General features: G+C 37.9%; 2 protein-coding genes across 3 annotated transcripts; one reads left to right on the top strand and one right to left on the bottom strand.

Moving 5' to 3' along the window:
• Positions 1–1,059: 1,059 nt before the first annotated feature.
• On the top strand, positions 1,060–10,868 carry LOC147481539 (exonuclease V, chloroplastic-like). The gene is made up of 7 exons (XM_086578138.1): positions 1,060–1,307; positions 1,444–1,548; positions 2,065–2,186; positions 2,855–3,004; positions 3,105–3,255; positions 9,706–9,782; positions 10,363–10,868. Exons 1-7 carry the CDS (start codon positions 1,098–1,100, stop codon positions 10,577–10,579), a joined length of 1,032 nt encoding a protein of 343 aa, XP_086434264.1. The 5' UTR covers positions 1,060–1,097; the 3' UTR covers positions 10,580–10,868.
• Positions 10,869–11,363: 495 nt separating this feature from the next.
• Positions 11,364–15,909, bottom strand: LOC147481538 (protein IQ-DOMAIN 2-like). Of its 2 annotated transcripts, none has more exons than XM_086576678.1 (6): positions 15,595–15,909; positions 15,228–15,325; positions 14,774–15,121; positions 14,121–14,339; positions 12,822–12,941; positions 11,364–12,373 (listed from the first exon to the last, which is right to left on the bottom strand). In XM_086576678.1, the coding sequence occupies exons 2-6, from the start codon at positions 15,294–15,296 to the stop codon at positions 11,678–11,680; spliced, it is 1,452 nt and encodes a 483-aa protein (XP_086432804.1). In that variant the 5' UTR covers positions 15,297–15,325; positions 15,595–15,909; the 3' UTR covers positions 11,364–11,677. The 2 variants fall into 2 exon arrangements, with proteins under 2 accessions (XP_086432804.1, XP_086432805.1); XM_086576679.1 differs by having other exon boundaries at positions 11,364–12,370; positions 15,595–15,797.
• Between the last annotated feature and the right edge of the window lie 149 nt (positions 15,910–16,058).

The following is a 16,058-nucleotide window of genomic DNA, read 5'->3' as shown; positions in this document are numbered from 1 at the left end:
AAATGCACCCGGATGCACCATGTTATAAATTATATATTTTAAAAGTATGGATGCACCACGTTATAAATTATACATTTTAAAATGCATACACACCACGCATTTTAAAATGTATCTAAAATGCATTTGATTATTTATTTTGTGGGTTTGATTAACTACTATTAAATGAAGCGGGTTGGTTTAGAGTTTAATGTTTATAAATTTAGGATATAGGGATTAGGGTTTAGTGTCTTAAGGTTTAGGCTTTAGGCTTAGGGTCTAGTTTATAGGGGTTAGGGTTTAGGGTTTAGGGGTTTAGGCTTAGGGTCTAGTTTATGGGGTTTAGTGTCTAGTGGTTTGGAGTTTAGACTTAAGCGACTAGTGTCAAATGCCTCCACAAAATATTGGAGGCATAATATTTTTAGTTTTTCATTACCGAAAAGCTTTAGTGTCTTGAGAGGTGTACTTCATTAGATATAGCATCTGGGCCACTCATATAGGCACAAGTATTGGTGTATTTTATTACGTTGAAGATGAAAAAGTATTGTCCAAGGCTCTCATTCATTCTCAAGACTCATACAATCTGATGCACCCTAGATGCCCTCTTTTCATTATATGCATTTTTAAATGTGAAGGCAGTTAGTTATAAGTGAATTTTTTGTGTGAAATTCAATTTTTTGTTTTGTATCCACTATATTACTGGGTAGATAGTCGGTTATGTTTGTTTCCAAGTGAGGATATTTTCGTCTATTCCTCGTAAAATTGGATAAGAGGTGGTTAGTTTCATATTCTGGTCAAATTGAGGTATTAAATTCTAAACAAATTTAAGAGGTGGTTAGTTTCATATTCTGGTCAAATTGAGGTATTAAATTCTAAACAAATTTAAGAGGAGTCTTAGGACTACTAAATATTTATAACTAACTCCTCTAAACTAATTTTCTGGATCTTAAAAAGAGGAGGGTCCTGTGTGTGGCAGTTTTAACGGTTACTTAGTCATCTAATAACTGAATATAACCGAACGTGATGGAACACTCTCCATACAAATCTCATAATAACCACCCCCACATTTCTTCTTCAATAGTCATTCCAGTTGAGAATTTGATATTAATATTCCTAGTGAAATGGGTTTCATTAGTCAACTGTATTTTACTAGTACACGCTCTGCATTGTCCTCTGGATCACCTCTTCTTCTGTTTCAAAAGAATGCAAGGTCCATTCGATCAACAGGTGATGGTTTTAGTGGAAACCAGAAGAAAGTAGACCTACCCGAGTCATTGTTACATCGGTTTCGGCCAAATAAAGCTCTTTCTGTGACTGATCTCGCAGAGCCGGTATGGTTTTCGACTTATCATTTGGACTGTTTAAATTTATGTGATATTTTGTGAAACTTTAAGCTGAGAATGTAACGTAAATATAGCAAATGTAATGTAGTTTCATTATGTTTTTCTTTCTTGTTCTTAACAATAGTTATGGTGTGAAAAGAAAGTGGAATTTGAGCTCAACCTTGGCAAGCCTAAAGTCACTAATGCTATGAAAGCAGGTAGAGCTCGCCATAAACAACTGGAAAATGAGGTATGCATGTTGGAAACTGAAGATCGATTGTATATTTGTATTGATTTATCTTGTTAATTTCTCTAAAGGATATAGGGAAAATATGCGTCTTTTATTTCCGTTAAGCACTGCTGAACACTAGAAAATAGTATGCACATCGCCCTTTACCAAGAGTATTAAAATTAATTGCATTAGAATAGTTATATCAACAGAGAATAATAAGAATATTTACAAGATTTCTGTACTCATATATATTGATATGCTATCGTATCTCAGGAAGTTATGCACACATTCAAAGCTAAATGTTAGGTTTATTTTTGAGTTCATCGATTCAAGTCAAGCTCTGAGCATGAGCAGAAATGATTTACATGCACGGTGTTAGTTTCTCTGTCTATTAGCTATACTTCCCTTGTGCATTCGATTACCAAGGATTTTTATGTCAATAACTTCCCTTGTTATCTAGTTGTTAATTGTGTTGCAATTTGTTGTTTATATGCATGGGTCTAAGTTCTATACTTATAACTTGTGAATTAGCAGGTAACGAAAAAGGTAAAACTTCGTAGATGCTCCATTGAAGATATTTGGGCTGAAAAGTTCATGAATTTTATTATTGGCAGAAATCAGTTATCCATGGACGGTGTAACCCGTGAGTTGCCCCTGTAAGTTGGAATATCATTATTTACTCTGTATTTCATCTTTGACTCCTACTGGTGCAATTTGCTCTTAAACTCAACCCACTGAACTTTAATTTTGTTAGGCTGGTTTGAGATATAAGTTATCTCTAGTACCTGAAGATGAAATCCACATCCTGCCTAGTTCTGTTTTATGCACTATCATGCAATATTTTATTGTTTCATGGTAGACTTTACAATGGTCAGAAAAAAGAAGTACCGCACATGATCCAAGATAATTTTAATAATGGATTGGTGTAGTTTTATAGCAGAACTGGGTCTATCTTTGGTGCTAAAGTTCATTCACCTAAGGAGAAGGTATTAATGATGTTTCAATCACAACAGGGACAGTTCATACAGTATTATGAATCTGCAGGATGAGGGCTGTCTATAGATTCTTACCGGATGCCGGGATGGATATGCAATGTGCTTTAGAGAGTAAATGGTTTTCTCAAGTCCATGTTATGTGTCATTGAAACTTTATTAGTGAGACTTCATTTATATACATGTATACATATAAATGGATGGATTACAGACTTTTTTACCTGAATTTTCTAGAGCATTTGATGCAGCAGCAATCCAATTTTGCATTACGTTGAAGATGGATATATGAACATGGATAGATGTTCTAAGAGCATAACTTTGCTTGTTTTCAGATTAGGTTTAATAAAGGATGTTTGGACTGAGGGAGTGATTGATGAAATTCGAATGCTTGTCACACAAACTACACGGATACCGTTTTTTGTAGATACAAAAACACGATTTAAATCTACACTTCCAAGTGAACCTCAACAAAGAATTGGAAGGTGTGTTTTGCTTTCACTTTCTTATCGTAGACAATTCTGCTCTTATAATTTGGTTAGATTTTTGATAATTTAAATTGATGTGTTCTGAAAACCATGGCAGGTTTCAATTGATGTGCTACAAGTTTTTGTGGGACAATTTAGTCACTAATAACTTCCCTGCAAGCCAGTTCTTCAAGCACTTTGACTTGGATTCTCAATACATATTACCCAAAGAAATCCAAGAGCAAGCTGCTCCTTCATTCGAAGCCAAGGTTAGAAATGTTGGGGATTATACCAATACCAATCGATTCCCCCACTACACAGATAACTTGTATATGGACACAATTCAACTCCTGACAAAATCTAAATATCAACTATAACCTATACTAACATGCCCAACTCCCTAAACAACTATCAACAACAAATAATAATGTAAAGCAGTAAAAGCAAACCACAATACAAAAATTTACCGTGGTTCGGCCAATGATGCCTACTTCCACAAGAGCCAGTTCTTAATAAAGTGGGAAGGAAGATTACAATCACTCCTTGCAGTCTCTCACCTTACTAGATCACTCTTATCTCTTTACAGGGTTGTATCTCTATAAATGTTATCTCTCAATCTTGATAGCTTTCAAGATTGAGTTTCTCTCTCTTTGTTTTTGTCTTAGGTTTTCCAAAACCTTGATTTTGGTTTTTATCTCCAAAAACCAAATTTCGATTCTTGTGGCGGCTTTACTAAATTAGACACGAGCGCCCCTTTGCTTTGTCGCTACCAAAACACTAAACATTTGGGGTGCGCTATATATTCGCCTCGACATTTTCGATGTCAATTCGGCCCGTTTCTCTCGACTCTGTTTTCTCCTCATGTGAGGGATAACTCAACAATCTCCCCTCGAAGCAGTGAGGGGGATACCTCCATATAATTTCCAAATCAACAGGAGGAGTCTGCTACCATTCCGGTGGTAGCACAACAAATATCAAACTTATTACCTTTCAGTAAGACTTTGGTCATCATATCCGACCCGTTCTTGTCGGTATGGATCTTCTCGATACACAAATGCTTGTCTTCGAGTACTTCTCTAATCCAATGATAACGTACGTGTATGTGCTTGGATCTAGAATGAAAACTCGGATTCTTGCTCAAGTGGATGGCGCTCCGACCGTCACATAGAACTACAAACTTTTTCGCTTTAGCCCTAGTTCGTCGAAGAACCTCTTCATCCATAGCAACTCTTTGCAACACTCAGTGGCTGCAATATACTCGGCTTCTGTAGTGGAGAGGGCAACACACTTTTGCAACTTAGATTGCAAAGAAACTGCTCCCCCTGCAAAAGTAACCAGATAACCGGAGGTGGACTTCATCGAAGTCAACATCACCGCCATGTGCGTCGATGTAGCCTTCAAGTAAGGGCTTACTTCCACCAAAACACAAACACGATTTGGAAGTGCCCTTGAGATATCTCAATATCCACTTAACACCTTTCCAATGTTCTTTACCCGGATTTTTGACAGAAATCTGCTTACAACCCCAACGGCGAAAGCAATATCCGGTCTAGTACACACCATGGCATACATCAAACCGCCCATCGCTGCGGATGCATAAGGAATCTTTTCCATCGACTCTGCTTTCATACTCACCCTTAGGACACATCTCTTTGGTCATGCGGAACTGGCCACCAAGCGGATTAACCGATCGGCGGCTTGATCCATGTTGAATCTCTTCAACGCTTTTCAATGTAGCTTTCTTGAGAAAGCCACAATTTCCCACTCTTTTCGTCACGCGGTGATCCCGATCCTAAGTATCTGCTTTGCTTGACCCAAATCCTTCATCTCAAAGGGACTTGCTCAAGTCTTTCTTTAGCTTGGATATCTTGTTGATGTTTGGGCCAACTATCAACATATCATCCACATACAGCAAAAGCTATGAAATCCCCATCGGAAACCTCGAACAAACGCGACAATGATCTAAAGCAGACTTTTTGTATCCTTGCTTCACCATAAAGGAGTCAAACTTTATGTACCCTGTCATCTCGGTGCTTGTTTCAACCCATACAAGCTCTTTATCGACTTGCATACTAGGTGCTCCTTGCCTTTGACCTCAAACCCCTCTGGCTGGTCCATGTATACATCTTCTTCAAGGTCTCCATGAAGAAAAGCTGTCTTAACATCTAGCTGCTCAACCTCTAGGTTCATACTTGCGGCCATACCCAATACCACCCGGATAGAAGTCATCTTCACTACAGGAGAGAAAATCTCATCAAAGTCAATCCCTTTCCTTTGACCGAATCCATTCACAACAAGACGAGCTTTATGCCTTGGGTGAGGATTGTTCTCCTCATGCTTGACTTTGTATACCAATAGGTTCTATCCTATCATGAGCAATAGGATTCTCATCATGAGTTTCAAACTCATGGTTATCTGCATTCTCAATGCCTTCTGCACGTTCCACAGTAGGAACTTCTGGTTCTAAATCAACAAGATCATTGGTGAAAGCCTTCTTCTCCTCCTCAAAGTCTGCTATGGTTTGGTCTTCTAAGAACACAACATCTCGACTTCGGATTACCTTCTTGTTAATCGGATCATAGAGTTTGTAACCAAACTTTTCATCTCCATAACCCAGAAAAATGCACTGCTTGGCTTTGTCATCAAGCTTGGATCTCTCATCTTTCGGAATATGCACAAATGCCCTGCACCCAAATACCCTCAAGTATCCATAATCAACATCTTTGCCTGACCATACTCTCTCTGGATAATCACTATTCAGAGGCTTTTCCCGGCGACGAGGTTGATCACATGCACGGATGTATGACGCATTCTACCCAAGAGCATCTAGGTAGCTTAGAGTGAGATAGCATGCATCTCATCCTCTACAATGGTGCGGTTCATTCTCTCTGCTATTCCATTATGTTGCGGTGTCTTGGGAATGGTGCGCTCATGGCGAATCCCATGACTCGGGCAATACTCTTCAAATGGCCCAATATACTTCGCCCCATTATCCGGCGAATACACTTCAACAACTTCCGATCTCTCTTTCCACCATCTTTGTGGAATTTCTCAAACACGCCAAGTACTTCATCCTTGGTCTTGGGACTATAGGCCCATATCTTTCTTGACGATCATCAATGAATGTCAAGAAGTCTGAAGCTCCCACGGTGGGACTTTACTCTCATAGGACCACATAAATCAGGTGCACTAGTTCAAGGGCGGTGTCCTTTTTACGAGAGCGGGAATCTTTGGAAAGACACCTGTGTTGCTTTCTACCAAATAGTGAGTACATGTATTTAAATGTGTACCTTTAATGTTATGCGGCACGGGCCTTTTGCTTAGCAAGAACTTCCATCCCTTTTATGCCCGTGTGACCGCGGTCTTGTTGAGTTGAGATGAAGTTTTCTTCTTCGCGCGATTAAACGCTTTTACACAAACTAGCACGTGTTTTGTAAAGAGCAAGTTTTCCTTCCTCACGGCTGCTTCAATGGAACCTCTCTTTCGGTTTTCATACCCCGTTACCAAACGAGTTTACAAATCCATCGTCATCCAATTTCCCAGCCGAAATTAGGCTTAACCGTATGTCAGGGACATGTCTTACATCCTTGAGTGTCAAGGTGTAGCTGACATTGGTTTCTACATGAACATCTTCAATGCCTATAATCTTCGAGACTCCACTATTACCCATCCTTACTTCACCATATTCACCACAGCTGTAGGTAGTGAAGAATCCCCTGTGCGGTGTGACGTGATAGGATGTTCCTGTATCTATCACCCACTCTGTATCCTGACATGAAGTACTAAGGCAGCACACACCACAATCTGACACAATTCCTACTAGGTCGTCGACTAGTGCGGTAGTATCTCTGCCTGTGTTTCCGTTCCTCTGTACCATGTCTTCATGTACACAGTTATTCTTCTCATCCTCTTCGATTCTCCCAAATTCGTCACTCATATATGAAGTGGCCTTTGGTGGGCACAATATTAACATTGCCTCTGCGCTTTTAGGAGTTCTAGCTTCACCCCTAGATTTACTTATGTCATCACCTCTAGAGCGAGATGGTTTTGTTTGACTTCTCCCCCGTTTCTCGTGAAAAGGATCTCGAGTGAGAGGAGCTGCTTCTTCCACTCCTTCTAGTCTCCTCATTCAACAAAGGCGTGGTAGCCATCTCCATGGTAACAATTCCATCCTTGGCTCGCTCCATGTAGAAGCGCTAATGTCTCCCAACTTTCGGGTAGAGAGCCTAATAGAAACAAAGCCTCAACTTTGTCTCCCAAATTGATCTTCATCAAATGCATCGATTGATGATATTCGTACTTCATTAAGATGCCTTTCGGACATTGAAGAACCTTCTTGGTACCGTGGTGCGCGAAACTTCTTAACGACTAGCACTTTGTTTCCACCCAACTTCCCTCTCATGGTCTTGAAGTTTCTTCCACGGTGAAGGTTGTAGTCTCTCTGGGGACACATGGTGAAAGACATAAATGTCGTCAATCCATTGTCGAATGTATCCAATCGCTTTTCTATCAAGCTTTTTTCCTTTTTTAATCCGGTCTTTTACGGTTTTACTCCCTCATTCTCAATGGGAAGTGCCAAGTCCTTGCATTATAGCAAGTCTTCCATCTTGGCTTTCGGATGGTATGGTTCTTCCTATTCAGACTCATCATGCGAGTATTCACGGAATGGTCCATCTCTACAAGTTATTTAACCTCAAATATTCTCGTGAATTTTGTCAAACACCTGCTGACCAAGATTCGGTAACACCCTAGGCTATTCCAACCTGGCTCTGATACCACTTGTTGGGGATTATACCAATACCAATCGATTCCCCCACTACACAGATAACTTGTATATGGACACAATTCAACTCGGACAAAATCTAAATATCAACTACAACCTATCTTAACATGCCCAACTTCGCTAAAACAATTATCAACAACAAATAATAATGTAAAAATCGGTAAAAGCAAAACCACAACACAAAGATTTACCGTGGTTCAACTATAGAACCCAATGATGCCTACTTCCACAAGAGCCAGTTCTTAATAAAGTGGGAAGGAAGATTACAATCACTCCTTGCAGTCTCTCATCTTACTAGATCACTCTTATCTCTTTACAGGGTTGTATCTCTGTAAAGGTTATCTCTTAATCTTGATAGCTTTCAAGATTGAGTTTCTCTCTCTTTGTTTTTGTCTTAGGTTTTCCAAAACCTTGATTTTAGTTTTTATCTCCAAAAACCAAATTTCGCGGTTACTGTAGCGAAGCCCACGAAATTAGACACTCCATGCAAAGGCCTCTTTGGCTGGTCGTCGGCGTCAAAAACATTGGAGGTGGAGGCTGGTCGTATGGATCTTTAACATACAAGAGCTCGGGATCTAGAATGGTCCCATATACGAGCGTGATGGCTCGACATTTTCGATGTCAAATTCGCTTCGTTTCTCTCCATCTCTGTTTCTCTCCTCATGTGAGGGATAACTCCAACAAGAAACACATTGTCTAAGTCTCAGCAATACGTCCACCTGATTTGGTAAATGATGTGTTAGTATCCTTTTGTATGCTTCTAAAACATTTTGTTAAAAAATAATAAGTAAGCCTAAGGGGGTGTTTGTTTTTCCTACTTATAAGTGCTTGCTACTTATAAGTGTCAAACACTTATAAGTGTCAAACACTTATAAGTGTTACTTATAAGTAGGTCCTAAAATCTATTTGTTTTTTACTACTTATAAGTGGTAGGGGTGTTTGTTTTTTCAAGCACTTATAAGTGGCAACATTATAATTTTACCCATATTTTAATAACACATGTACTCTATTGTCGAAATTAATGATGATCATTTAAGAAATCAATTTAATGGAAGTAGAAATAAATTCATATAGACTATGCATTAAACAATCCACAATAGACATATTGTTTATTATGATAATCATGAAGTGCTATTGGAAAGACATTAACTTATTCTCATTTGCATCAACTCATTTGCTATTTGGTTAGTTATGTAATTTTATATGTGTCCATGGGTAGTTATGTAATTTTATGTCTAATCCCAACTTATAAGTTGGCGTAAGTAGGATTTTCTCACTTACAACTTTCGGCCCTACTTATAAGTTTTTTTGACCGTTGGCTACTTATAAGTGGGAAAAAACAAATAGGTAAAAACAAGTGGTCTACCAATTACAAGTGCTTATAACTGATCTAGCACTTATAAGTAGGAAAAACAAAAACCCCGAGACTCTAAAAGGATCTATATTGAATTAGTAAATCCTCCAGACACATAGACACTTCACACTTGCATGGTTTTTTGGGGGGTTGAGGCTGACCCTACCAGTTTCATTAAAACAAACCAAAAAGTTTATAATCCTCCCTAAAAGCATGATCATTAGAGGAAGATCCAATAACAAAGAAACATATGTGATCCATCTGATCCCAGATGGAGGTTCAGTCTATATTGGCACAAAACTCACCTAAAAACTTGCATGGCTTGTTAAATCACCCTTAATATGATCTTGTTAGTCACAAGGACATCTGTTAAACTAGGAGCATTTGCCCGCTTTTAGACTGAAGCATTTTGGCAAACCAAGAAAGATCCTTGTAAATGAAATGGTGGAACGAATTGAAGTTGAGTTCCTTAAAGATGAAAAACCTTCCATTCTCCTTTGGACACGAGTTTTTTTAACACACACATGTACGTCTCTGTTTTCTTAAACGGAGTGTAATATTCCTCTCGTTTCTCATGTGCAGACCCTTGAAGATTTAGTGGATGTCTTCGCCAACACATGCTTCACACTGCCTCAATCGCATGAACAACTTCTGTTGAGGTAATGAACACATATTAAGATCTATATCAATTTAGTCTTAATACTTTGAAAACATCAGCCAAAAGCAAAAATATAGGATCTCAATCTCTTATTTATTTTCCATTCTTGTCTTTACTGTCAGTAAACTTCGTTAATTACTCAACCAAACTCAAAAATTTCTCACTTTGCAACACATAGATCTGCATTTTAGTCTGCAATGCTGTAACAGAAAAGTCTGTGCAGAAGGTTAATGCTTAATACACATCCAATAGTAATATGGTGCCTTTTATTTTTTTAGTTATACTAGTAATACAGTACCTAAAGATATGTATGAAGTGGTAACTCAAAATGCTAGTAAATGAAAATAAACCATATTGGATGGATTCGTCATTCCAATCGAGCACGTACTTCTTTATTTATTTTTTGGGCGTGATGATCGAGATGTGGATATGGTCATCCAATCGTCTGACAGTTTGTTGGGGGATCTCCCAGGGTAGCGTTAATTCTTGATGTTTCCCAGTGTGTTGTTGGTTGAACGTCTCTATGTTACGAGAACTCTTCCCCCCCTCCTTTCTGCTTATTGTTTCTATATTTGTTTTAGATATGAACGTCAAGGAGATAATTCATTGATTGGCAAAGATCGATTCCTATACGACCCTGATTTGCTCAACACTCAGATACAAAGCTCTCTCGATTTCTGGTCAGGAGAGCGAGAGGCGAAGTATGTTCCTTCTGGAGAGCGTTGGAAATGTAATTACTGTCACTATGCTTCTATCTGCCCTTCAAACTCCACCCCAGTTAGTACACAATCAAGCTAATCATGCTTCAAAAACAACATGCTAATCTGGATGCTCTGCTTCCAAAAGAGTCTTGGAAGTGGGGTGAATTGTATATATCAACATTTTCAACGAGAAGTGACAAACAGAGTGAAGGAAATTAAATGTTGTGGAAGAGGTTTCTCCGTACTTGTTTATATTTATATTTAACATTCCATTTTTGGCAGCATAATATATTTGTAATATGCCATAGCCTAGTTAAGGGCATTGCTGTACTGTAGATGTTTGTTATTTTCCCTATTCTCCTCACTCAACAATGACAGCTTCCACTTGCATATGCTTTAGCATGAGCCTCAGCATTGTTATTAGTAATTCTTATATAACAAGAACAATTTATCTTTACTAAAAACTTGGTTGATAAACTGCATTTCTGTATCAGGTTTACATTGGTTATTAGTATACTGGTAAGTATCGAGCACTTCCGAGACATGCGTTTCTTTGTCATTAGTATACTGGTAAACTTACGTGCAGACTTCAAGTCTATAGGTGCAGAAGAAGATATCCTAATGTGGTTGTATATATTTTTAAGTGGCAAACTTATTAATTACAGTGGCAAACTTATTAATTCCAGAAAATGGGATATGTTCAACGTTATGTCAAAAACATACTGGTTTTTCGTTTGTTTTTTTCCCTTCTAAGTTCAGACTTTCTTTCGCTGCCCAATTATACAACCAAAAAAAAGAAAAAGAAACAGTGACACCATCTGATTTATAGTATCAAACATATCCCGACACTTTCTGATTTATAGTGCCTTGATATGAAGTGGTGAGAGAAAGAATGTCATATTAAAATTAATTAAATCGGTTCTTTCCGTTTTGCTTGAACTGCAAACTATGGCAAAACGTAAACAGTAATCAATCTACAGGCCACAGTTTCACCCTTTATCATATAACTGTAATAATTACAAGAGCACCAGTATGTGATGAAAGAATACTCAATCTTGAGACAATAGATATAGATATACACAACGCTGATACACTCCCAAAACAAAACCTGCAAGCAACAATCAATATACCAATCTCTTCTCTTTGATAGGTACAGACATCCATTCCCCGAGACTCCCATGTGCTCATACTTTTTTCAGGTTGCTTCTGAGTCTTTAACTGGACTATCGTTTACCTTGGATGAGACAGAATGTCTCCTTGGTCCTTTAGGAGAAGCCATTTCTTTGAAAGAAAGCTGTTTCTTTGCTGACCCTACCGATCTTCCCTCTGAAGTCTCATTCTGTTCGACCCCTAACGGGCTTTGAAGTCGAGCCTTGGCCTTTGCAGACTTGGTGGGAGCCATGTAGCTTGGGACTGCTGGTGTACTCGCGAGACTCTCCTCGTCCCCGACTAATAACTCAGAAACACTAGACCGTCTGTATCGCTCTGATTTCAAGCTAAATGTGCTACTTGTGTCATCATCCAAAGCTTGCATGGCTCCTATGGGGCTTGCTGACTTAATATTCCCAGTTACTAACGGTAAAGATGCAGTCCTGGAAGGGGGAGTAAATGGGGACGGGTGGCTGCTAGTGCGACTCAGTTTCTTAGCTATCGGAGAAGGCCTTTCAGCAATAGGTTCTCGGCGAGTGTAGGCTTTAGTAATTTCTCCTCCCACACTGAGGCTACGGCTCTTCAAGGAAGATTGTTCATTATTAAGTCCTTTATCAAGTGTGCTTCGACTCTCCGAAGGCTGAGATTCTGTCCATCGCTCTAACCAACTCCATCCCCAGTGAGGATTATTTGGATCCATAAATGTGACATTAGTAGACCTTGAAGAATTCTTCCGTGACTGCTGCATTGTCATCTCTTGCAGTTATTTTCATGAATTTTTTTCTATAATTATGACTTTGTTTAATGATGGTAAAAAAACTTGATCTTAATTCCTAACTTATCAAAGAATAGCATTTGATTTTAAATGACTGTATTGTATTATTCACTAACACCATACACAGATGAGTAGTTTTGCATTTAGATTCTGCAACATTTAACAATGAACATCTGTCTTGCAGTCACTAGACTGTCTTCACACAGCCAAAAAGATAATAAATTGTGAAGCCCGTCAAAGTAAAAAACTATTGAACCTATATGCGGAACTAAACATTATTAATAGAAATGGATCACCTCAAATTATGTTCTGGTGAAGTTGACTTCTCAAATTTTCCAACTATGTCTTCACGGAAAAATTATTGTTGCAGTGCAGAGTACAAAATTAAATGTAGTGTTTAGGCCAGAAGTGTTACCTGATGGGAGAATGCGTAAGCAAGTCCTCTTTCTCTTCTCCTAGCAGCGTCCTGCTTATGTAATAGATTTGCTTCAACTTGCTCCTTGGATTGCGAGCTGTCATCCCAATTTTCTCCAACCTGTTACAAGAATTTCAAAATATATTTTCCATGAGGTAACCAAATCAATTTAGAACGAAACACAAAAATTACTAACAAATTTCAGAATGACCAGCAGTATGACGCTGATGGGAAATTTTCAAACTCAAATTTTTTGACACATATATCAAAACCTGATATTACAATATTAAACAAATAAAAATTGCAGGAAGCTGATGCAGTGATACCATAGTAACATAGAAGTGAACAATTCAGCAAATGTTTTCTCACAAGACAAACCTGGAAAATCAGATGTCAACACATCCACTGTACAATGACACAATCTAGGAAATGGCACGGAAATAAAACAGATACATCAACTGCTACAGCCTACAGGGTCATCGGAGACCTTTCATCCAACTCAAAAGACTGCATTTTTATAGCAAAATATCATGTCTCTTAGATTTGGAGCATCTAACTCAAAAGTCAAAAGTCTGATAGCATCTTAAATTTGGAGCACCCAACCCAAAATTGGCTAAGAGTGGAGTGATCCTAGGAACTTCGATATTTTTAAGTAAGACTTTAAATGCCTAATGTGGTACTATACTATACAAGAAAGGAACTAGGGGGTTGCTTGTGCAAAATCCCTTTTGAAGGAGCAAACTATATTAATAAAAAAAATTATAGTTACAAGGGTTTAGTGCACTCATGACTAGCTACACTTCTATGAGCATTGTCAAAAACCATAAGAATTTGATGACCCCACATTGTCATCAACAAATTATCTACTGCACAACAATTCATTTTTTTTATTTTTTCCATTTTTCTCACACAACGAAGAAAGAGTCAACAACATATAGGTTTTTCGTGTTGTAATAAAGGTTGTAACCTATTTCCCATTTCAAAACTTCACAACCTTTTTGAAAGAAAACAATAAAGCCTAGAAACAGAAAACCTACTACATAACTAAAAACAAAAAAAAAAAAAAAAACGTAGGATAAGAGAAAATAAAGAGAGATTCCCAATTGAATTTTGAAATCATTGATGTTGCATCACTCTATGTGAACCTAATGATTCCAAATTAAATTAAGTCGTTCCTATTAACAAATCCATCTTTCAGGACACTTTAAGCAAGAAAATGCTTCCAAATAGAACAGTCTGATCACATACACATAATAAGTAGGTATATGTAAATTGGAAAATAGTAAAGCGGATGCTTACTTTCGATGAATCAAGTTCATTCTCATGTTTCTGCAGGAGTTGCCTCTGGAGAGCAAGATTCTCTGACATTCTAGACCTTCCAGCCTGGACTTGAGACTGCATATGAGCCAGGGTCTGCATGCACCTTAGTGTGGTTTTGGTTTGCCGCTTGACGGAATCTCCATCTAACAAAGTCTTCAACCTAACTATCCCTCTCAAAGCTCGCAAAGCCATCCTTGCCTTAAAACATAATGAAGGACGAGTGTGATGATTGCTATACAGAAATGTGCATACTGTTATCCACATGATTAAAAACAAAGCAACCAAAATGGAGGATTTTTTCATTATCTTTTTTAACACATTTATTTGCAAGATATACTCTTTCACGAGGAGTCAGCAATTACTTTGAGAAAGTAAAGAATTATTTAGTAACTTCCATGCCAGTACTTGTTCAGTTTCCACATGTGAACAAGCACATTACCTAGAAACACCCACGTTATTTACTCCAGTCAACTTGGGCAATACATTGTTTAACCCTTAGTGAAATTTGAAGTATACCTCCTTCGATTACATCATGCACTGCTTAACTAGTATTGTAACTTCTTTTCCGGTGGGAATACTATTGCTAATTACAAAACAACCACAAAAAGTGATAAAGAGAAAAGGGCTAATACCAGGTATCCCCTGAACGCTGTTTGGATTCTAATTGCAGCCAATTCCTCCTTTAAGTTTGAGTCTAGTGTAAGGTTTGTAGACTCCACAACCTCAGGAACAGCCTCCACTGTGGCAACGGCGACCGCAGGATCCACTGAGGCAACGGAGGTCTCAGGACCATCCTCCGCTGTCGCAACGGTGGCCTCAGCAGCAGCAGCAACTGGAATATCTGCAACGCAAGCATGCTTGGTCTCTTCGCTTTCTGCTTCGCTCAATTTCACCTCTTGTGAAACGGTTTCTAAAAACGAAGAGGCATTCGATACATTATCATCTCTGAACCCCAATTTATTCTGAGACTTGCTGCGTTTCTGAGAATGTATAAAACAAATCATACATAAGATTGACATTCATGATTCAAAAAACATAAACAAATTCAAGAATCCAAAATAGAATATTAATAAAGATCCTTCTAACTTGATGTTTCTTTCCCTTGGCTTCAAGTCTCAATGCCTTCTTTACTGCTTTAAACCAATTCTTTCCCATATCTCCCTTTCACAATATATTTGCTTGATCTATAAAATAACATAATACAGAACACCACAAATCACACTAAAGTAACTACCATTGTTACATACATTGAAAACCCAATCCTTGAAACTATCCTTCTAATCTATAACAATTTCATGACACATTTATTATTCAAAAACAAAAAATCTAAAAACCAAAAATAACTGAATTTGCAAGATGTTGCAGAAAAGAACAACCACATATCATATTCATATACATTACCACCACAAAAACAAATCTGTTTCATAATTCAAAGGAAGAGTAAACAAAATACCTGTTATTACAATAATCTCATTTTCTTGAAACAGTATGCACTACCTTTCACTTTCCAAAAACTAGAAACAACAAATTGCACTAGCAGTTGGAAAATGCAAACCACCTCTCATTGAAATGACAAGTTTTCTGAAGTTTCAACTAACTTGGTATTGTGGGGCCTATCTTTGGTGGTTAGAAATGTGGGCCTATCCATTTTTTGGTGACAACCAAACCAAGCTGTCTTGTACTTTTAAATTAACCACCAAAAAAGTGAAAAACTGCATTTCTGTTCATTTTTATTGGACTCAAAGTTGATCATGTAAGCCAATAATACACTTTTTTCATGTGGTACTGATTCCATGTTAATTTCTATTTCAAAAATGCAACCGACAACAAAAAATAAATTTAAACCGAGACCAATAATCCTATCCTATCCTAGACACATAACCGATTAATAATTATGTTTAAGAGGTTGACTCATTT

Source organism: Coptis chinensis, chromosome 8 (genome assembly GCF_015680905.1).
Source record: "Coptis chinensis isolate HL-2020 chromosome 8, ASM1568090v1, whole genome shotgun sequence".
Lineage (NCBI taxonomy): Eukaryota > Viridiplantae > Streptophyta > Magnoliopsida > Ranunculales > Ranunculaceae > Coptis > Coptis chinensis.
The sequence above is the reverse complement of the archived record's forward strand: the minus strand, read 5'-3'. Positions and strand labels throughout refer to the sequence as shown.